Source organism: Dioscorea cayenensis, chromosome 15, assembly GCF_009730915.1.
Source record: "Dioscorea cayenensis subsp. rotundata cultivar TDr96_F1 chromosome 15, TDr96_F1_v2_PseudoChromosome.rev07_lg8_w22 25.fasta, whole genome shotgun sequence".
Classification (NCBI taxonomy): domain Eukaryota; kingdom Viridiplantae; phylum Streptophyta; class Magnoliopsida; order Dioscoreales; family Dioscoreaceae; genus Dioscorea; species Dioscorea cayenensis.
In genome coordinates, this window is record NC_052485.1 from 14,277,283 (window position 1) to 14,294,619 (window position 17,337).

The window sequence follows — 17,337 nt, forward strand, 5'->3', positions numbered from 1 at the left end:
AACTTAAATTATAGTAAAATAGAACTTATAAAATCATGAAATCGCTATTTCAATCTAAAAAATATTATAAGAAATAGAAAACATATATTAAAAACACATGCAATTTAAAAAGATAAAGACAATCCAAAAAAAATATAGAAGATTTAGACTGTAAATTAAAAAGAAAGAAAATATATATGATGGAGAATGAAATGAAAAAGAGATGAAGCCAACACAAAACTCCCATTTTCAAATTGTGAGAATAGGAGAAATAATTTGTATATTTCATTAGTAAATAAGTACAAGGATATATATAGAGAAATACTTGGGCTTTGTGGTATGGGCCCAGTATGGCCCATTAACCAAATATAAACTATAACATAACTCTAACACTCCCCCTCAAGCTGGAGCATATATATCAAGCATGCCCAGCTTGTTACATAGATTTCTAAAGACTTTAACATTTAAACCTTTGGTGAAGATATCCGCCAGTTGCTCAGACGACTGGGTATACGGCGTAGAGATGACTCCCTTCAGTACCATATCACGAACATAGTGACAATCAACCTCCACATGCTTGGTACGCTCATGGAATGTTGGATTATTTGCAATGAAGATGGCGGCCTGGTTATCACACAACATCTGCATAGGTATTGTGATAGGGAATCCCAACTCAGATAGAAAAGACTGCACCCAAACCATCCACAAGCTGTCTGTGCCATCGATCTGTACTCTGCTTCTGCACTTGATATCGAAACCACATTCTGTTTCTTGATTCGCCAAGTAACCAAGTTTCCACCGACATACGTACAGAAGCCCGACGTAGACTTTCTATCTCCTCTATCACCAGCATAACCCGAGTCAGAATATGCTGCAACGTCTAGGTGACCATGATTTTTGTAGAGAAGACCTTTGCCGGGAGCTCCTTTAACATATGCAAGAACCCTCAGAGCACCCTGCCAGTGAACTTCTCGTGGCTCATGCATAAACTGACTCAGGAGTCCAACTGCGTAACATATATCAGGACGAGTAACAGTTAGATAAATGAGCTTGCCAATCAAACATCTGTATTGACCAGGATCTTTGAGAAATGGGGAAGATGTCTCCCAAAAGGGTGGTGACTGCTCAATAGGTGTATTCTCTGGTTTACAACCCAATAAACCAGTCTCCTCAAGTAAGTCCAACACATACTTCCGCTGTGAGAGCGTCATCTTTCCTTTGGCATATGCAAACTCAATACCAAGGAAGTATCTGGGTCGTCCCATGTCTCGTGTAACGAAATGCTTCATTAAATGCTCCTTAGTTCTCTGAATTCCCTGGCGATCACTACCCGTCAACAAGATGTCATCGACATATACCGCAAGTACAACACAACCAGATGAAGTGTTCTTATAGAACACAGAATGATCCACATTACACCTGCGAAAACCATCTGCAACTGCAATTACACTAAATTTGTCAAACCATGCACGAGGACTTTGTTTCAGACCATAGATCGCTTTCTTGAGCTGGCAGACTAGATTCTCCCCCTGAGCAACATACCCCGGAGGTTGCTCCATAAACACTGTCTCAACTAAGTCTCCATAGAGAAAGGCATTCTTCACATCAAGTTGACAGAGTGTCCATGATCGATTCATAGCTACCGACAGTAGAATGCGAATGGAATTCAGACGAGCAACTGGTGAAAAAGTCTCAGCATAATCAACACCATAAGTTTGAGTAAAACCACGGGCCACTAACCGGGCTTTGTAGCGATCAACTGTACCATCCGCTTTGTGCTTGACAGAGAAGACCCATCGGCAAGTGACGATGCTGGCATCAGCAGGGCGAGGCACAAGCGCCCATGTACCACGAGATCTCAAGGCTTCCATTTCCTCATCCATTGCCGTTTGCCATTGTGGAAGCAAACGCGCATCCTGGTAGTTCCTGGGAATTGACTCAGCAGACAAGGAAAGAGCAAATGTGCGGAAGGACGGGTGAAGATTATCATAAGAAACAAAAAGGGAGATGGGATGTTTAGTACAAGAACGAATACCTTTGCGAAAGGCAATGGGAAGATCAAGAGACGGATCTGCATGGTCCGGGGAGAGGATCGGAGGGGGCGGAGCTGGCGCTGGTACACGTTGGCGTAGATGATAAACCTGTCCAAAATGACCAACATCTGTATCCAATGGAGGAGGCGTCATACTAGGCATAGGCACAGGCGGAGGGACCGAGACAGGGATGGGGAGAACAATATCAGATGACGTAGTTAACATATCGTGAGAAACTGAATCAGAGAAAAATGATTGAGACTCAAAAAACGTGACATCCATAGACACAAAATACTTCCGACTAGTCGGATGAAACAACCGGTATCCACGTTGGGTGCGGGAATAACCAACAAAAACACATTTAAGCGCACGCGGGCGCAACTTGTCCAAACTAGGAGTTAAATCCTGAACAAAACCAACACAACCGAAAACACGAGGGGATAAGTGAAACAACTCGGTATTAGGTAGAAGACGACGTAAAGGAACCTCTCCCCCTAAGGGTGCAGAAGGCATACGATTAATAAGATAGACTGCAGTCAAGATAGCATCAGACCACAAATACATAGGAACATTACGCTCTACCAAGAGAGTGCGTGCAACATCCAAGATGTGACGATGCTTTCTTTCAGCTACTCCATTTTGTTGAGAAGTGTGTGGACAGGTGGTTTGATGAATAATCCCAAAGGACGCACATAAAGAATTTACAGCAGAAGAGACAAATTCTAAAGCATTATCGGTGCGAAGACATTTGAGAACAATGGAAAATTGATTTTTTATTTCCAAAATGAATTTTTGAAGGACATCAGCAATAGACCGACGGTCTTTTAACAAATATACCCAAGACACTCGGGAAAAATCATCAACAAACACAACATAGTAACGATGACCAGAAATAGACGCGACCTTAGAAGGTCCCCAAACATCACAATGAACTAAATCAAATAATGACCGACTAGACACTAAAGTAGAACGTTTAAAGGTAGCACGATGATGTTTACCCAACTGACACGACTCACATTGAAACGACTAGAGCCCGAATCCAAGGCAAAGTTTCTTTCGAAGAGCGACTAAGAGAAGGGTGACCCAATCTACGATGCCATATGAGTGATGACTCGGAGTCGAAAAGCAGATCTTTGCTAAACCACGAGGAATATCATCACGCACCAACGCATATACGCCGTCACCACGATTACGCCCCAAACCAATCCTCTTCCCTGTCTGCAGATCCTGAAAAATACAGTGAAAAGGGAAAAATGTTACACTACAATTCAAATGTTTGGTGATCGCAGAAACGGATAGCAAGTTGACAGGAAATTCAGGTACATAAAGAACATCATTTAGTCTAAGCTGAGAGGAAGCCTGCACAACTCCCTCTCCGGACACTAAGCACGATCGTCCATCGGCAATTGCCACAGAATGAAAAATAGATGGAGAAAGATTTTGGAAAAAAGATTTTGTACCTGTCATGTGAGAAGAGGCCCCAGAGTCAATAATCCAGGAACTGTCCCTGGAAGCAAGAAAGGCATTACCTGAGGAAACAGAAGAAGAGACTGTGGTGTGAGACGCTGTGCCCTGTAGCTGCTGGAACCGTGCAAAGTCAGCCTGAGAGATAGTGACAAACTGTTCAGCACTAGAAGTGGGTGACGGATCGACCACCTCGGTACTAGCATTGGCCATTGCCGGGCGACCATGCTTATCCCAACAACGATCCTCAGTGTGGCCTGGCCGTCGACAGAAGGTACACACAAACCTATTCCGAGAATCACCACGGCCAGCTCCTCGACCACCACGAGAGGAGCCTTTACCACCACGCCCACGAGAAGCTAGCAAAGCGGACTGATCAGAGGACACAACGGGCGACGGAGATGTGGATGTAGAAGACAGGCGAAGCACGCGAGCATAGACAACAGCAAGATCAGGCATTCTCTCAGAACTCAGAATAGAGCCCTTCACCTGGTTTTGCATCTCAACGGGGAGCCCGGAAAGATATGCGATGACTGCAACTTCATTCCGGTAACGACGAAGGGTGGCCAGATCAAGAACTAATGGCTGGTAAATATCCAGCTCATCCAACAGGCTACGGATGTGAGTGAAGAACTGAGGGGCGGTACGATCGCCTTGACGGGCTGTAAACAGTTGCTCATACAACTCAAAAACACGAGAGATATTATTTTCATTTCCATATGTCAATCTGCACATCTCCCAAATTGCCTTTGCAGTAGTCAACATCACCACACTTCGGGCAATATCCGGCTCCATACTACCGGTCAACCATGAGCGCACTGCAGCATCCTCAGCAAGCCAATCAGCATACTTGGCATCTTTCGAGTCCGGCGGATCTGCCGTGAGGTACGATGATTTCTTATGAGCCATAAGGAACTGCTCAAAACTCTGCGCCCAAAAAACATAGTTCCTTCCATCCAACTTTTGCGAGGTACAATGGAGATTCTTAACTAAAGAATCATGAAACGAAGACATGACGACGACAAGACAAATCCTTCAGCAACAAGACAAGGGCATCACTGGTGAGGGCTGAGGAACAACACCAGGTGCCCATAGACCAACGAGAACGGCAAGAGATGAACAGCGGCTGGTGGTAGAGGTGGCGGCGGTGGGTGGAAGACTAGGGTTTGGAGTGGCGGTGGCGGCGGCGAGGGTTTTGGGTGACGGCTAGGGTTTAACCTGGCTTTGATACCATGTTAGATTTTATATTTTTGATACTAGTGGGCCCTATATGGGCTTTATATGGGCTTAGGGGTCTTACACCAAAAAGTCTCAAGACTTAGTGGCTCAACCCCTATACCTATATATAAACCCATTACACTTCTATCACACAACCGATGTGGTACTATATTTCCAACACCCTCTCTCAAGTTCAACTCGGTCGAACTTGCTCAGACTTGTACACCAGAGGTCTGTTTACCAGGACTTGTACACTACTTTGTGTCTCAGAGGTCCTACACACATGGACTTGTACACTACTTGTGTCTCAGAGGTCCTATTTTAACTTGACTTGTGTTCCTTCTAGAACCGTCTTTTTACTAGGTTCCACTATAACTGTTTTTTTTTTTTATCAGGATCATCATTTTTTTTTTCCCTGAAGCTCTGATACCATGTGAGAATAGGAGAAATAATTTGTATATTTCATTAGTAAATAAGTACAAGGATATATATAGAGAAATACTAGGGTTTTGTGGTATGAGCCCAGTATGGCCCATTAACCAAATATAAACTATAACATAACTCTAACACAAATTAAAAAAATGTGAAATAGCATCCCATGAGGAACAAATGATTCAAACATGTCCACTATGTAATACACCATATTTAAAGAAAAAAATGCATATTCCTATATGGATATGTAAATTTTCTCTAGATATGCCACATTGAGTTAACACTGATCACATATGATTGATGCATCAATTTATACATCAATGTTGTTGGTGTTAGTATCAAAATGTTGTTGGGAGGAAATTCTCCGGCAGGATTAAGACCTTTATTTAACTACTAATATTAAAACAATATGACTAAAATTAAACACCTTTCCCAACAGCTTGAGCTGTACTGAAGTTCCAAAAAATGTGACATGGGAATTCTAGAACTAAATAGCATAAAGAGGAAGCATATTAAAAATAATAGGATAACACCTGCAAAATATATACAATTAAAAAAGTCCAAGAAAGAGCTTAACCTTCCAAAGAACTTGCAAAGCGATTCCAAGGCGAGACATTATTATAGCACACAATGAGAATCAAAGCAGAGGGAAGGTTTCTACCCCCAAGATCATAACAGGTTTCCCAACCCAATTATTAGGATCATAGCAACAATTGATAAAGTTTGCAGAGAATATCTAGACCAAGACTTAAGAGTAAACAACTCTTGAATCAAAGTCAAATAACACAAGTCATCAAGGAATAGATTACTCAAGCGACAGACATCAATGCAAAAGTTTGCATTAATATAAGTTGGTTAATAAACAAATGAGAATCTCAAAGCACCAAGGTGCCACGTGTTTGAAAAATTAAGTGGGTATAAGAATCCCGTTGCATTGTTCATGGACAAAAGGTCCAAAAGGAATCACCGAAGTTATTGGTCCTCTAAGAGCACCATATTTTAAATGCATACTCTTGACCTAAAACAGGATATTAACCACTCAAAATTGTTTTTAGAAATTAAAAAAGCATTAACAAACTGATAGTTTTACAAAGAAAACCAACATTATTACTGGGCTTCATATAATTAGGCAAACCAACATATCGAATGCCAACTACAATGACAACATTAAAAATAAAAAGAACCCTAAGCCATAGAGGAAAAATTGTAAAGAACAATTGCAAGAGTGATGGTTGATCATATTAGCCATTCAAAAATGATTTTAGAAATCAAAGAAGCAATAATAAACTGCAAGTTTAATAAAGAAAACCTCAATTATTACTGGGCTTCATAAAAATAGGACAACCAACATATTGAATGCCACTACAATGACGACCCTTAGAAAAAAAAACCTAAGCCATAGTGGAAACAGTGTAAAAGAATCATGTCAAGAGTCAAGGAAATAAAATCCATAATGGCATCATTAAATCCATAAGATAGATTTCCCAAAATTGTCAAACCTCAAACCACAAACTTCAAAAAGAGACAAACCCAATAAAAAAAAATCCTAGGCTAGGTTACGTCAATGAAGCCAAAAAGTAAAAAATAAGTAACAGAGGAGAAAATCTTGAGATGCATATTCATGAGAATTTCTGCTAAAGTTCCACTTGCTTCCTATTTTATTGGTAACAACCAACCTGAGGTTCAAACAAACAAAAAATTATTAGTATTTAAGAGATTCACTAGTTGAAAGACGATGGCCCTCTGGTAGCACTTAAGTCAGAGTACGCAACAGTTTTGCCATGCGCATGTTGCTAAAAGATACCTAAAAAGCTACTTTTTACAATCATTGCCTGTCGACAACAACAACCCATGATTTCTGGACCTTACCCAGACAGGACATCTTGGGGATAAGAGTTTGTCATTCTGTCAATGAGAACTCTCCATAGATCTATAACCTCTTTTTTTAAAAGGTGAAGCAATTAAGACATAGTAGCCATGATACCATTTGGAGGTTTTTTTTTTTAGGTTTTAGTGGAAAAATGTAAATAAAACCGCAATTAAACCTAGTGATTTTCTTATAGGCTTTGGGAATTCAGTTGCCTCTATAGATTATTGCATCTCCAACTATACCTAATAAGTTATACGCTCTGATTTCCTTTGGTGCATCACCTTACACTTACATTAGTTTCTCTAATCTTATATTTGAGCAAACTAACTACCACCCAACAAATAGCGTGTGGCAGTCTTCTTGTACCCATTAGCTCGTACATATTGCACTTTGGCAATTGCCAAAGCCAAGTATCCTACTAAGCTCGATAGTTAATCACCAATCTGGTTTGTTCCTTAGAGTAAGGTGCACTAGGGATAGATAAGCTAAGGTATTAAGAAGGTAAACCGTAATAAAAGCTAATTGATTATAATAAAAAAAAAAATTAAAAAAAATCAATCCAACCACAACACAAACCAATGTTCTTGGACATCTCAAATAAAAGCCAACACATACATCCACACAGGAAAAAAAAGCCATCTGAGATGAAACAATGTTCTATTTATTTAGATAACCAAAACCCATTTTCGAGGAAAGTGACATAAGCACAAATTCTACAAAGCAACCTCTGGCTCAATGGACTATATAATTATGGTAAATAGTTAGCACTGATAAATATATAGCTAAACATACTTGCAGTCAAATTATTTTTTAATTAATGGCCTCAAATCATACGTAGGAGATAAAGAAATTCAAAACTCAGTTAGAGTACACAAACACCCATCTTCCTTGTTGATAACAACAGAGAGTTGAACACATAAGAATTATCAAATCTAATAGCATGCTATGAGATGCTTATTTATAGGTGGAAAAAACCAAAATAAAAACAAAAACCAACTTCCACACCTAGAATAACTTTAGAAATACAGCTAAACAAGGTCAAAAATACTTTTTGAAACAAAATTTTTAAACACCACATGCTAAACAACCCAGTAACTACAAACTTGAAGTTGGAAAAAGCAAATGGCAAACACATAACAGCCAAAACAGCTTACAGGTCAAGTTCGAATTGGTGATAAAAAATTCTCATCAATGCTAAGAGCTAGGAAATTCTAAGATCCAGACATAGAACAACATTAGATTGAAGAGAAATCACAGTTTATTTGCTAAAATGAAAAAACCCTCTGACAGATATTAATAAAGATACTAAGTACCAGAGAAAAAGCCCAAAGTTCTGAAAATAATAAAAATTATACAAACTGATTTAAAAAAACAACAAAATATAACATACAAAAACAACAAGCAATGCCGTTATTTTTTTAATTTTATAGACAAGAAATCCCCTTTTGCAAATACCAAGCACCAAGCATATGATGAATTTCCAATTTCCCATGATGTAATGAGTTGTTAATTTATCAAACAAAACCTAATAAAACCCAATTACCATGCAGACATGTCCAAATAAGCTAATATATCAAACACGAATCAAATCTACCTCAAATATGAAGTGCTCCAATCTTAGAAATTACTCTCAAAGAATGGACACCAACTAAAAGTATCTAGAATCCATGTTACAAAAAAATCAAATTGGAAATTAGACTCTCAATGATGGACACCAACTGAAAGCATATAGAATCCATGATACCTGATGCATGTTTCCCAATGCAGTGCAACACCTAACAAGTTCCATCAGTTACTTACACTGCATTAAAAGATTTTTAATCAAATATCATCTTTGAAACTCTAGAAATATCTGAAGTTCCAATTTCGCAAGTAAATTGAATGGCCATACTACTTTCAAAAAGGAAATCCAATAAAAACAATAACATCAACTAGCAAATTCTCCACAAACACAAACAAATATCTATATCATATAAAAGAAAAAAAGAATCAAACATAATAGATGAAAGCATTTTGTGTGTGGCCACAGGAAATCCATCTTAGGAAAACCGAGCACTAAGTACACAGAGCTGTCATTGAAAGATAAAGATTTCCACAGGTAAGAGACGCCAAAAGTCCCGACGTAAAAGACAATTTCAAAAAATCGATAATTTCAATCTTACTTATCAAAAATAGATCAAAACAAAGTTAGGGGCATTCTTCTATAAAGTTCATCCTTAATAATGTTTCACTATCAAAGACAATGACTCTCTAATAGCACTTGGGTCAGAGTTCGCAATGATTTTGCCATGCACAAGACACCCAAGGATACCCTCATAAAGTTATTTTTACACCCGTTGCCTCTCGACAACGGCAACCCATGATTTTGAGATCTTTACTTGAACAAGACATCCTGGGGATAAAAGTATGCCCTTCATCATACCATCATACAGTGAGAGCTCCACATGGATCTATCACCTCCTTTCTCAAAGGCAAGGATATTAAGACATAGTAACCCTGATAACACAGAGTTCTTTTTAACAAACTATATTAGGATTTATATGAGTTAATGTTTAATTTTCATTAAGAGTTTCTAGTTTTGAACATCACATCTTTTTTCCCACAAAAGTAAAATAAAACAAAAACAAAGACCAACTTATTGAGCATATAACTTCATTACATTGAGTAAACTGTTATCAACATAAAATAATTTTTATATGCCTTAAATTTTGAACAACTAAGTTTAATATTCTCTAATTTCTAAGTGAAAAAAATAATGACCCAATCAAACCAACTCTCAAAACATGACCAATAGTGATGGTATTTAGAGTTTTAGAAGTTAGTGAAACATCTTCTTCAATCAATGATAATCATAAAACTTATCAGTATGGCTCTTGTTATGGCTAGCTAGGTTGTTTGCAACTATCACATTTGTTTTGACTTTGTTTACATCTATCTGTCTTATCATGATAACAGGTAATCTTGGGTTCACATGATCTTCATTTCAGAGCATGCATCATTGGTTATCCAATTGATCAAAATCAATAACTATTTTGATAGTTTGCAATTATGTATCAATTGAATTCTAAATTGTGATAGTCTAAAATCTAAATTAGTTTGACCTTTGCCACTTGCTGCTAACACAGATGAAAATGGAGTATCTTCTAATCGAGTCAATCCCGTAGAAGGTGTACTTTGTTGTCAATTAAAATAACCGAATATTCTTCAATGTCATGAGTCCTTAAGCTAGCCAATACTTGATACACATTATGAGATGGGCAATGAACAACATCGGGTCTACAAATATTTATTTGACCATGAAAGTAAGATTAGTCAAGGATTAATCCATAGCACAACCATTCTAAAAGAGACACTCGGGCTTGGTGTAATATAACAAAAATTATTGACTTGTTAAAATGAAAAAAAAAAATCTTTAAAAGCAACCAAAAAAACAAAGCAAGACAAAGAAAGGTCACATGGACTAACCTATATTACACAAAAAGAGCCAAAGAAAGCTATGAGTTATTATCCAATAAACTATGATGAGGTCACAAATAAGTTAGAAAGATATATTGTTTATAACTAAACAATACAGAAAAAACCTAAGAGACTACATTTATTGTACATAGAACCGTGATGTCATAAATGAGTTAAAAAGATATATTATTTATTATTAGCCAAAGAAGGCTAGGCTTTAATAATTATCTCATTTAATGATGTTCTTTTAAATAATACATCATATTCTTATTGCTTTAAAATATCTCATTAAATCAAAATTTGATCAACTTAAATAAAAAAATTTTGCAACCATAACAATATTAAAAAAATCCCTTAAATCCCAACCAATTAAGTTTCATAAAAATTAGCCAACTTTAATTGCCACTACAATTACAAATAAATCTTTGAACGAAAAAATCTTAATCCAAAATAGGCATAGAATCTAAGATAAATCATGAAAAATAGCCTCAAGGAAATTATAAATAAAATTCACAAAAAGTGAAAAACAATAAATCCATGTAACAAATAAAACTTATCAAAATTGCCAAACCATAAGGAACTCCAAAAATGAAAAAAAGACAAATCCTCAACTAGGTAAGGTCAAAGAAGCCAAAAAATAAATAAATAAATAACAATAACAATAAGTTACAGACCAAATTTTAAAAGAGCACAAGCTCCACAAAATGGACCGAATATGAAGCTAAATAAAAGATGCATAGACAAAAGAATTATTAGTGGTATTTATTATATCATCACTTAACCAAGAACGACTAGAAGAAATAGATGCATTAGTGGGCACATCAAACTGTTGGGGATAACATCATGAGTGGGAAGGAATTCTCTTGACTGAAAAGCCCTATAACCATATGAACAATACTTTTCTCCCAAAAAGCATAAAGTGTGGATTCAAGGATCACGTGAAGTAATATCTACCAAATAACAAAATTAGCCCTAAAAAGAGCATTAAACTTCTGAAGAACTTACACAACCATTATGAGAATCAAAAGAAGACGAAAGGTCACAATCCAAGTCTACAAAACACAATTATTAGCAACATCGTAATTATTGATAAGATTATGAGTTTTTGTTACACTTTCCTTGATGTACATTAGCCCATAAGACTTCAACCATCTTACTTATGCTTGCTTTTAGATTTTTCTTTTTTTTAAAAAAAGGGTGTTTGGACTTATTCTCCCACTTTTCTTAACATTCAATATTCATTTTTTTTTAATTTTATCCATATCCTATTAACTTCATGTATTTGCAAATTAAATATAATTAAATTTTTACAAACTATATAAGGATTTAGATGAGTCAATATTTAATTTTCATCGAGAGTTTCCAATTTTAATAATCACATCTTTTTCGTCAAAAAATAAAATAAAATAAAAAACAAAGACCAACTTATTGAGAAATATAACTACATTACATCAAATAAACTATTATTAATATCAAATATTTTTCTATGGCTTCAATTTTGAACAAATAAGGTTTATCTTCTCTAATTTCTAAGTGAATAAATGATGACCAAATCAAACTAAACTCTGAAAATACCATCAATAGTGATGATATTTAGAGTTTCAAAAGGTAGTGAAACATTTTTGTAAATCAATGATAATCATAAAACTTATTAGTATACCTCTTGCTATGGCTAGTTAGGCTGTTTGCAATTATCACATAATCTTCTTATCAGAGCATATATCATTGGTAATCCAATTGAATGTTAAATTGCAATAGTCTAAATTAGATTGACCTTTGCCACATGCTGCTAATATATATGAAAATGGGGTATCTTCTAAACGAGCCAATCCAGTAGGAAATATACTTTGTTGTTGATTAAAAACCCCAATATTCTCCAATGCCATGAGTCCTGTTAGTCAATACTCAATACGCATAATAAGATAAAGCAATGAACAAAATTGGGTCTATGTTTATCTGAATGAGAAAGTGAGGTTAGTCAAAAATAATCCATAGCATGGCTTTCCAAAAAGAGAGACTCGGGCTTGGTGCTATATGACAAAAAAACTTTTGACTTATTAAAAATCTTTAAAAAGTACAACACGAAGAAGGAGAAGGGGAGGTTCACATGGGCTAACCTATATTAAATAAAAAAAGCAAAAGAAGGTTGAGTTATTATTATACAACAAACTATGCAGTCGTTAGAAAGATATGTCATTTATTATAATAATCTACAAAAGGCTACGTTTTAATAATTACTTAATTTAATGATGTTATTTCAAATAATACATTTTATTATTATTGCTTTAAAATATTTAATGTTATCAAAATTTAATTAAATCAAAATTTGATCGACTCAAATAAAAATTTTCCCACTACCTCAATATTTTTTTTAAAAAAAATCCCTCAAACCCCACACTTTTAAATCCTAGCTACTTAGGTTTCATACAATTACAATTAAAATGTTTTAACAAAAGAAAACCTTAATAAAAAAATAGAAATAAAATCTAAGATAATAGTATGAAGGAAATTATAAATAAAATTCACAAAAAGTAGAAACAATAAATCTATGTAACAAAAAACTCATCAAAATTGCCACAACCAACTCCAAAATGAAAAACAACCAAATAAAAATAAATAAATATAATAATAAAAACATTAAAAAAAAACCAAATCCTGGGATACATATTCCATAGAGTCTTAACAGTGCCCTCCCTACTTCACTTCTAAGAAAGATCATTCTAATAGTACTGAAGACAAATTCTGTTTACTATTTGTTCTCTAGCTTAATGACTGAAGCAAACCATTATGTGAGGCAAATACATTATCACCTATCCTAACAAGAGGAAAATACAAATGAAATGCAATGATATCAAGTATGAATTGTGATGTATATCAAGAGTATTTAGTGAGAAGTTCCACTTTCCCATTAGATCTCCACCTTAAAATTGAAGCAAACTACTATGTGAGCCAAACAAGTTATCACTTTCTTAACAAGAGGGAAAAAAAACAAATAAAATGCAGTGATATCAAGTACGAATTATGATTTGTATCATGATTATTTACTGTGAACTTTAGTAAGGTAAACTATTGGCAAGCAATACTAGTCACCCTTCAGATTCTTAAGCATGAAACTTACTTATTGGAAAATGCTAGCAATTAAACTAAAAAAAAAGCGGCACATCTCATCACCTAGCAAACAAGAATATGAAAAACAGATCTAAAATTTGAACATCCCTCCGTAAAAGTTGTACCGAAAACCCTTAATGAACAATAACAAAGGCAATTGATAACATGAAAATTTTCTATCCTGACTACAACACAACCAACTGATCCTGTGCTTCTAAAATCAAGTAAGGATGTCAAAACAGAGAAATATATGGATCACTAGGGAAAAAGAACACTTCTACAAACCATCTTCCATTAACAACAGATTTCCTACACAAATTATAATAGCACTGAAAATGGCTCCTACACACATTAAGAGAGATTCATCACAGATCCAGTGACAAAAATACTCTGCAGTCAAACTATTTCTCACTTAAAACAGTAACCAGTGGTTGAAAAAAAAGGTTTACTCATCTTTGGGAGCCATTTTCAGTGCTATTATATGGCACATTAGGAAGCAGATTGAATTTATTCTCACATTATCTTGAGATTCAAATGTACTCCTCACTAAAAACATAGTTCAGTATTTCTTTATAGTTTATTGATGGATGCTGGGAATATTTGGATGTGTTTGTAGTGTCATTATTCTTGTGCCCTCACTTTCTTGGTGAAGTGACTATAGATTCTCGAACAGCATATACTAAGAAAATCATATACTATGAACATGGTTTAGTATGTTTTTCATGGATGCTGGGAATATTTGGATGCACTGTGTTATTATTTTTGTGCCCTTACTTTTTTAGTGAATTGAATGACTCTCTTGAAACTTGATAAATTAAGATAATTGGACTTAATAGTCATTTGATTTCTTTTGTCAGATCACCAAGATATGTGGCCCATTACACTTAAGACTATATTTAGCTTCTCACATTATAAATTGTAATGTAATCATGATCACTGCTTATGCTTGTCCATTCTGTTTATTTCATACAGATGCTTGATTTAAAGACTTGCTACATATTGTCTCATGGTGTTTTTACTATTTATTTTGAGGATTAGAAAGTTTTGGATGGCTATTTATATTGAAGCAGCAATCTAGTTTTGAAGGAGATTGTGCGCAGTTTTTTTTTTTTTTTTTGCCACAACTTTGTCTTGTAAGAGCGAAAAGGGTGTGTTTCTTTAGGAGTTTCCTACTGCACTAATTTTCTTTGGTGCATCATCTTCCACTTACATTAGCTTCTCTAATCTTATTTTTGAGTAATCTAACTACCACTCAACAAGTAGGATATGGCAATCTTCTCATACCCATTAGCTAGTATATATAGCACTTTGGCAATTGTCCATGCAGGTATCCCTACTGAGCTTGATAGTTAATCAGGACCCTGGTTTGTTCCTTAAAGGAAGGTGTAGATAAACAACCGCTAAAAGAGAAAAAGATTTTATTAAACCATAATAAGAAAGTACATAATCCATAGGGGTTAATTAGGAATATAGCTTTTCAAGAGCCTTTATATTAGTTTTTAAAACACGAACATTAAAAAACTTTTATTTGAAACATGATGATGTATTATATTAATTTTATGATCTTTGGGTGTACTACAGGTTTGGTGATCATATTAACCAACTAAAAACGTTTTTAGAAATCAAAGAAGGTGATGCAAGTTCAATAAAGAAAACCTTCATCAATACAAACTTCATAAAATTAAAACAACCCACATATTGAATGGCACTACAATTACTACGTTTGGACAAAAGAAAATAGAAAACAGAATAATAAGGATAGCGTCAAGAGTCAAAGGAATTATAAATAACTAAATAGTGGCAACAATAAATCTATTTAATAAATCCTAAGAAGTCAAGGGAATGGTAAATATAATCCAGAGTAGCAACAACAAAACTATTTAAAATAATATATTCACAAAGTTTGTTAAATCACCAACTTCAGAGAGAAACCAAATAAAAAAAATTTGTCACCTAGATTAAGTCAAAAGAGAAAAATAAATCAGCAAGAGCAAAACAAATCTTGAGATATAACCTTGAGATACATATTCATTACCTATCCTAGTTTGTTCTCAAACTTATAACTAAAGCAAAACAATTTGTGAGGAAAAACTTTGTTCTCAGACTCAATAACTGAAACAAACCAATTAGTGAAGCAAAACAAAGATCACCTATCTTAGCAACAGGAAAACGATGAGTGAAATAACATGATCTCAAGAGCATGTGAATTATAATTTATATCAAGCATATCCATAGTGATGTTTTACCATTAATCCTCTTAAAGTATCGAATCACCTAGTCACATAGGTAATCAATTCACAAGAAAAAATATTCTGAACTTCTGTGAGGTAAACTAAATCTAGTTAGTAACAGCAATTGGCCTTATGATGAAAAGTAAATGATTGGAATATGCTAGAAAATATACATAAAAAGATGCAACCATCTCATCAGCAAAAAGAATAGATCAAACATGTCCGACCTCATATTGTTTTATAGCATAGCCCTTTTTGATCTAAAATATTAACATCCCTCCATGAAGAGGATAACAATAATACAAGCTAATTAATAAGATAAAAAGAATTTCAATCCAACAACAACCCGAATCAGTGTTCCTGGACATCTCAAATATAAATTAACAAGTACAACCACACAGGAAAAAAAATTTGTGATGAAACAATATTTCCTTTAGTGAACACCAAGCACCACGTGAATTTCCAACACACACACACACACACACAAATAAAATACTTAGATCAATTAAAACTAAGTTTTGAAACCGCCCAGAAATCAATTAAAAAAAAAACAAAATATATCAAGCACACATGCGACACAAACCCTAACAAAATACTACATTCTAACTGCTCTTAACAGACAGAATGGCCAGATTACTTTCAATAGCAAATCCAATTGAAACCTTAACATCAACAGCAAATACTTCACAAAGGTGAAATTGAACCAAAATACCAGTTTCTAACTGCTTTTAGCAAAAAGAATGGCCAAACTACCTCCAACAGCAAATCCAATTAGTACCATAACATGAACTTACAGATCTTTCACAAACAAAAACAAAAATCTAGATCATACAAAATAAAATCAGTATAAAAAAACATAAGCAATTGATTTTTATCAGTGACTACAAACCAAGAGAACAGACAACAAATAGATATTCAGAAAACAACTTGATGAAATTATGTTATTGCATTGATGTAAACCCCATTCTAAATATTAGAAACCCCAAATTCATCAGCAAAATTTGCCACTAATAACAAAAACATGATGTTTGAAAACAGCAGCAATAAACAAATTGGTGAAGAGTTAGACTTTGTCTGGTGATGAACAAAATCCCCTTCTAAAGATAGTTGTCATTGTACTTCGAAAACACCAGCCAACGACCGGAGATATAATAGAACTATAGCCCAAAGAAGGTTTTAGATATCATGTGCCAAACAACCCAAAAAAAAAAAAAAATTGAAAATGAAATGCAAAAGGAAGATGAAAGACAAATCACGGATTTCATCTGATAGAGCATGCCATCCATTTGCCATAACACGAGAACATAGCATAATACTAAACAAAAACAACACAAGAAAAAGATTGGAAGCTCATTAGCAAAGAGCTAATGTTATGAGTCACGTCATTTATAGTACAGAGTTTTGCAAGATTGAAAACTAGAATTATTACTCATTTACATCATTACTTTCTCTATTCTTTTCCATACTATTTTTAATATAATCTAAATTGGCTAATATAGTTTTCCTTTCGACTAAATAAGCTTCTACCACAATTAATTTTTGATAA

The 17,337-nt window shown here is 34.8% G+C and overlaps 1 protein-coding gene across 1 annotated transcript; it reads right to left on the reverse strand.

The window, feature by feature from the left end:
* Nucleotides 1–3,185: 3,185 nt before the first annotated feature.
* LOC120277136 lies at nucleotides 3,186–4,670 on the reverse strand. The gene is made up of 2 exons (XM_039283893.1): nucleotides 3,473–4,670; nucleotides 3,186–3,239 (listed from the first exon to the last, which is right to left on the reverse strand). The coding sequence occupies exons 1-2, from the start codon at nucleotides 4,488–4,490 to the stop codon at nucleotides 3,202–3,204; spliced, it is 1,056 nt and encodes a 351-aa protein (XP_039139827.1). The 5' UTR covers nucleotides 4,491–4,670; the 3' UTR covers nucleotides 3,186–3,201.
* Between the last annotated feature and the right edge of the window lie 12,667 nt (nucleotides 4,671–17,337).

Excerpts from the sequence above, each read along its gene's own strand:
- LOC120277136 (XM_039283893.1), bottom strand. The coding sequence starts at position 4,490 with ATGTCTTCGTTTCATGATTCTTTAGTTAAGAATCTCCATTGTACCTCG. Across the intron at positions 3,240-3,472 it reads GGCCTCTTCTCACATGACAG|GATCTGCAGACAGGGAAGAG; the intron begins GTACAAAATCTT and ends TGTATTTTTCAG.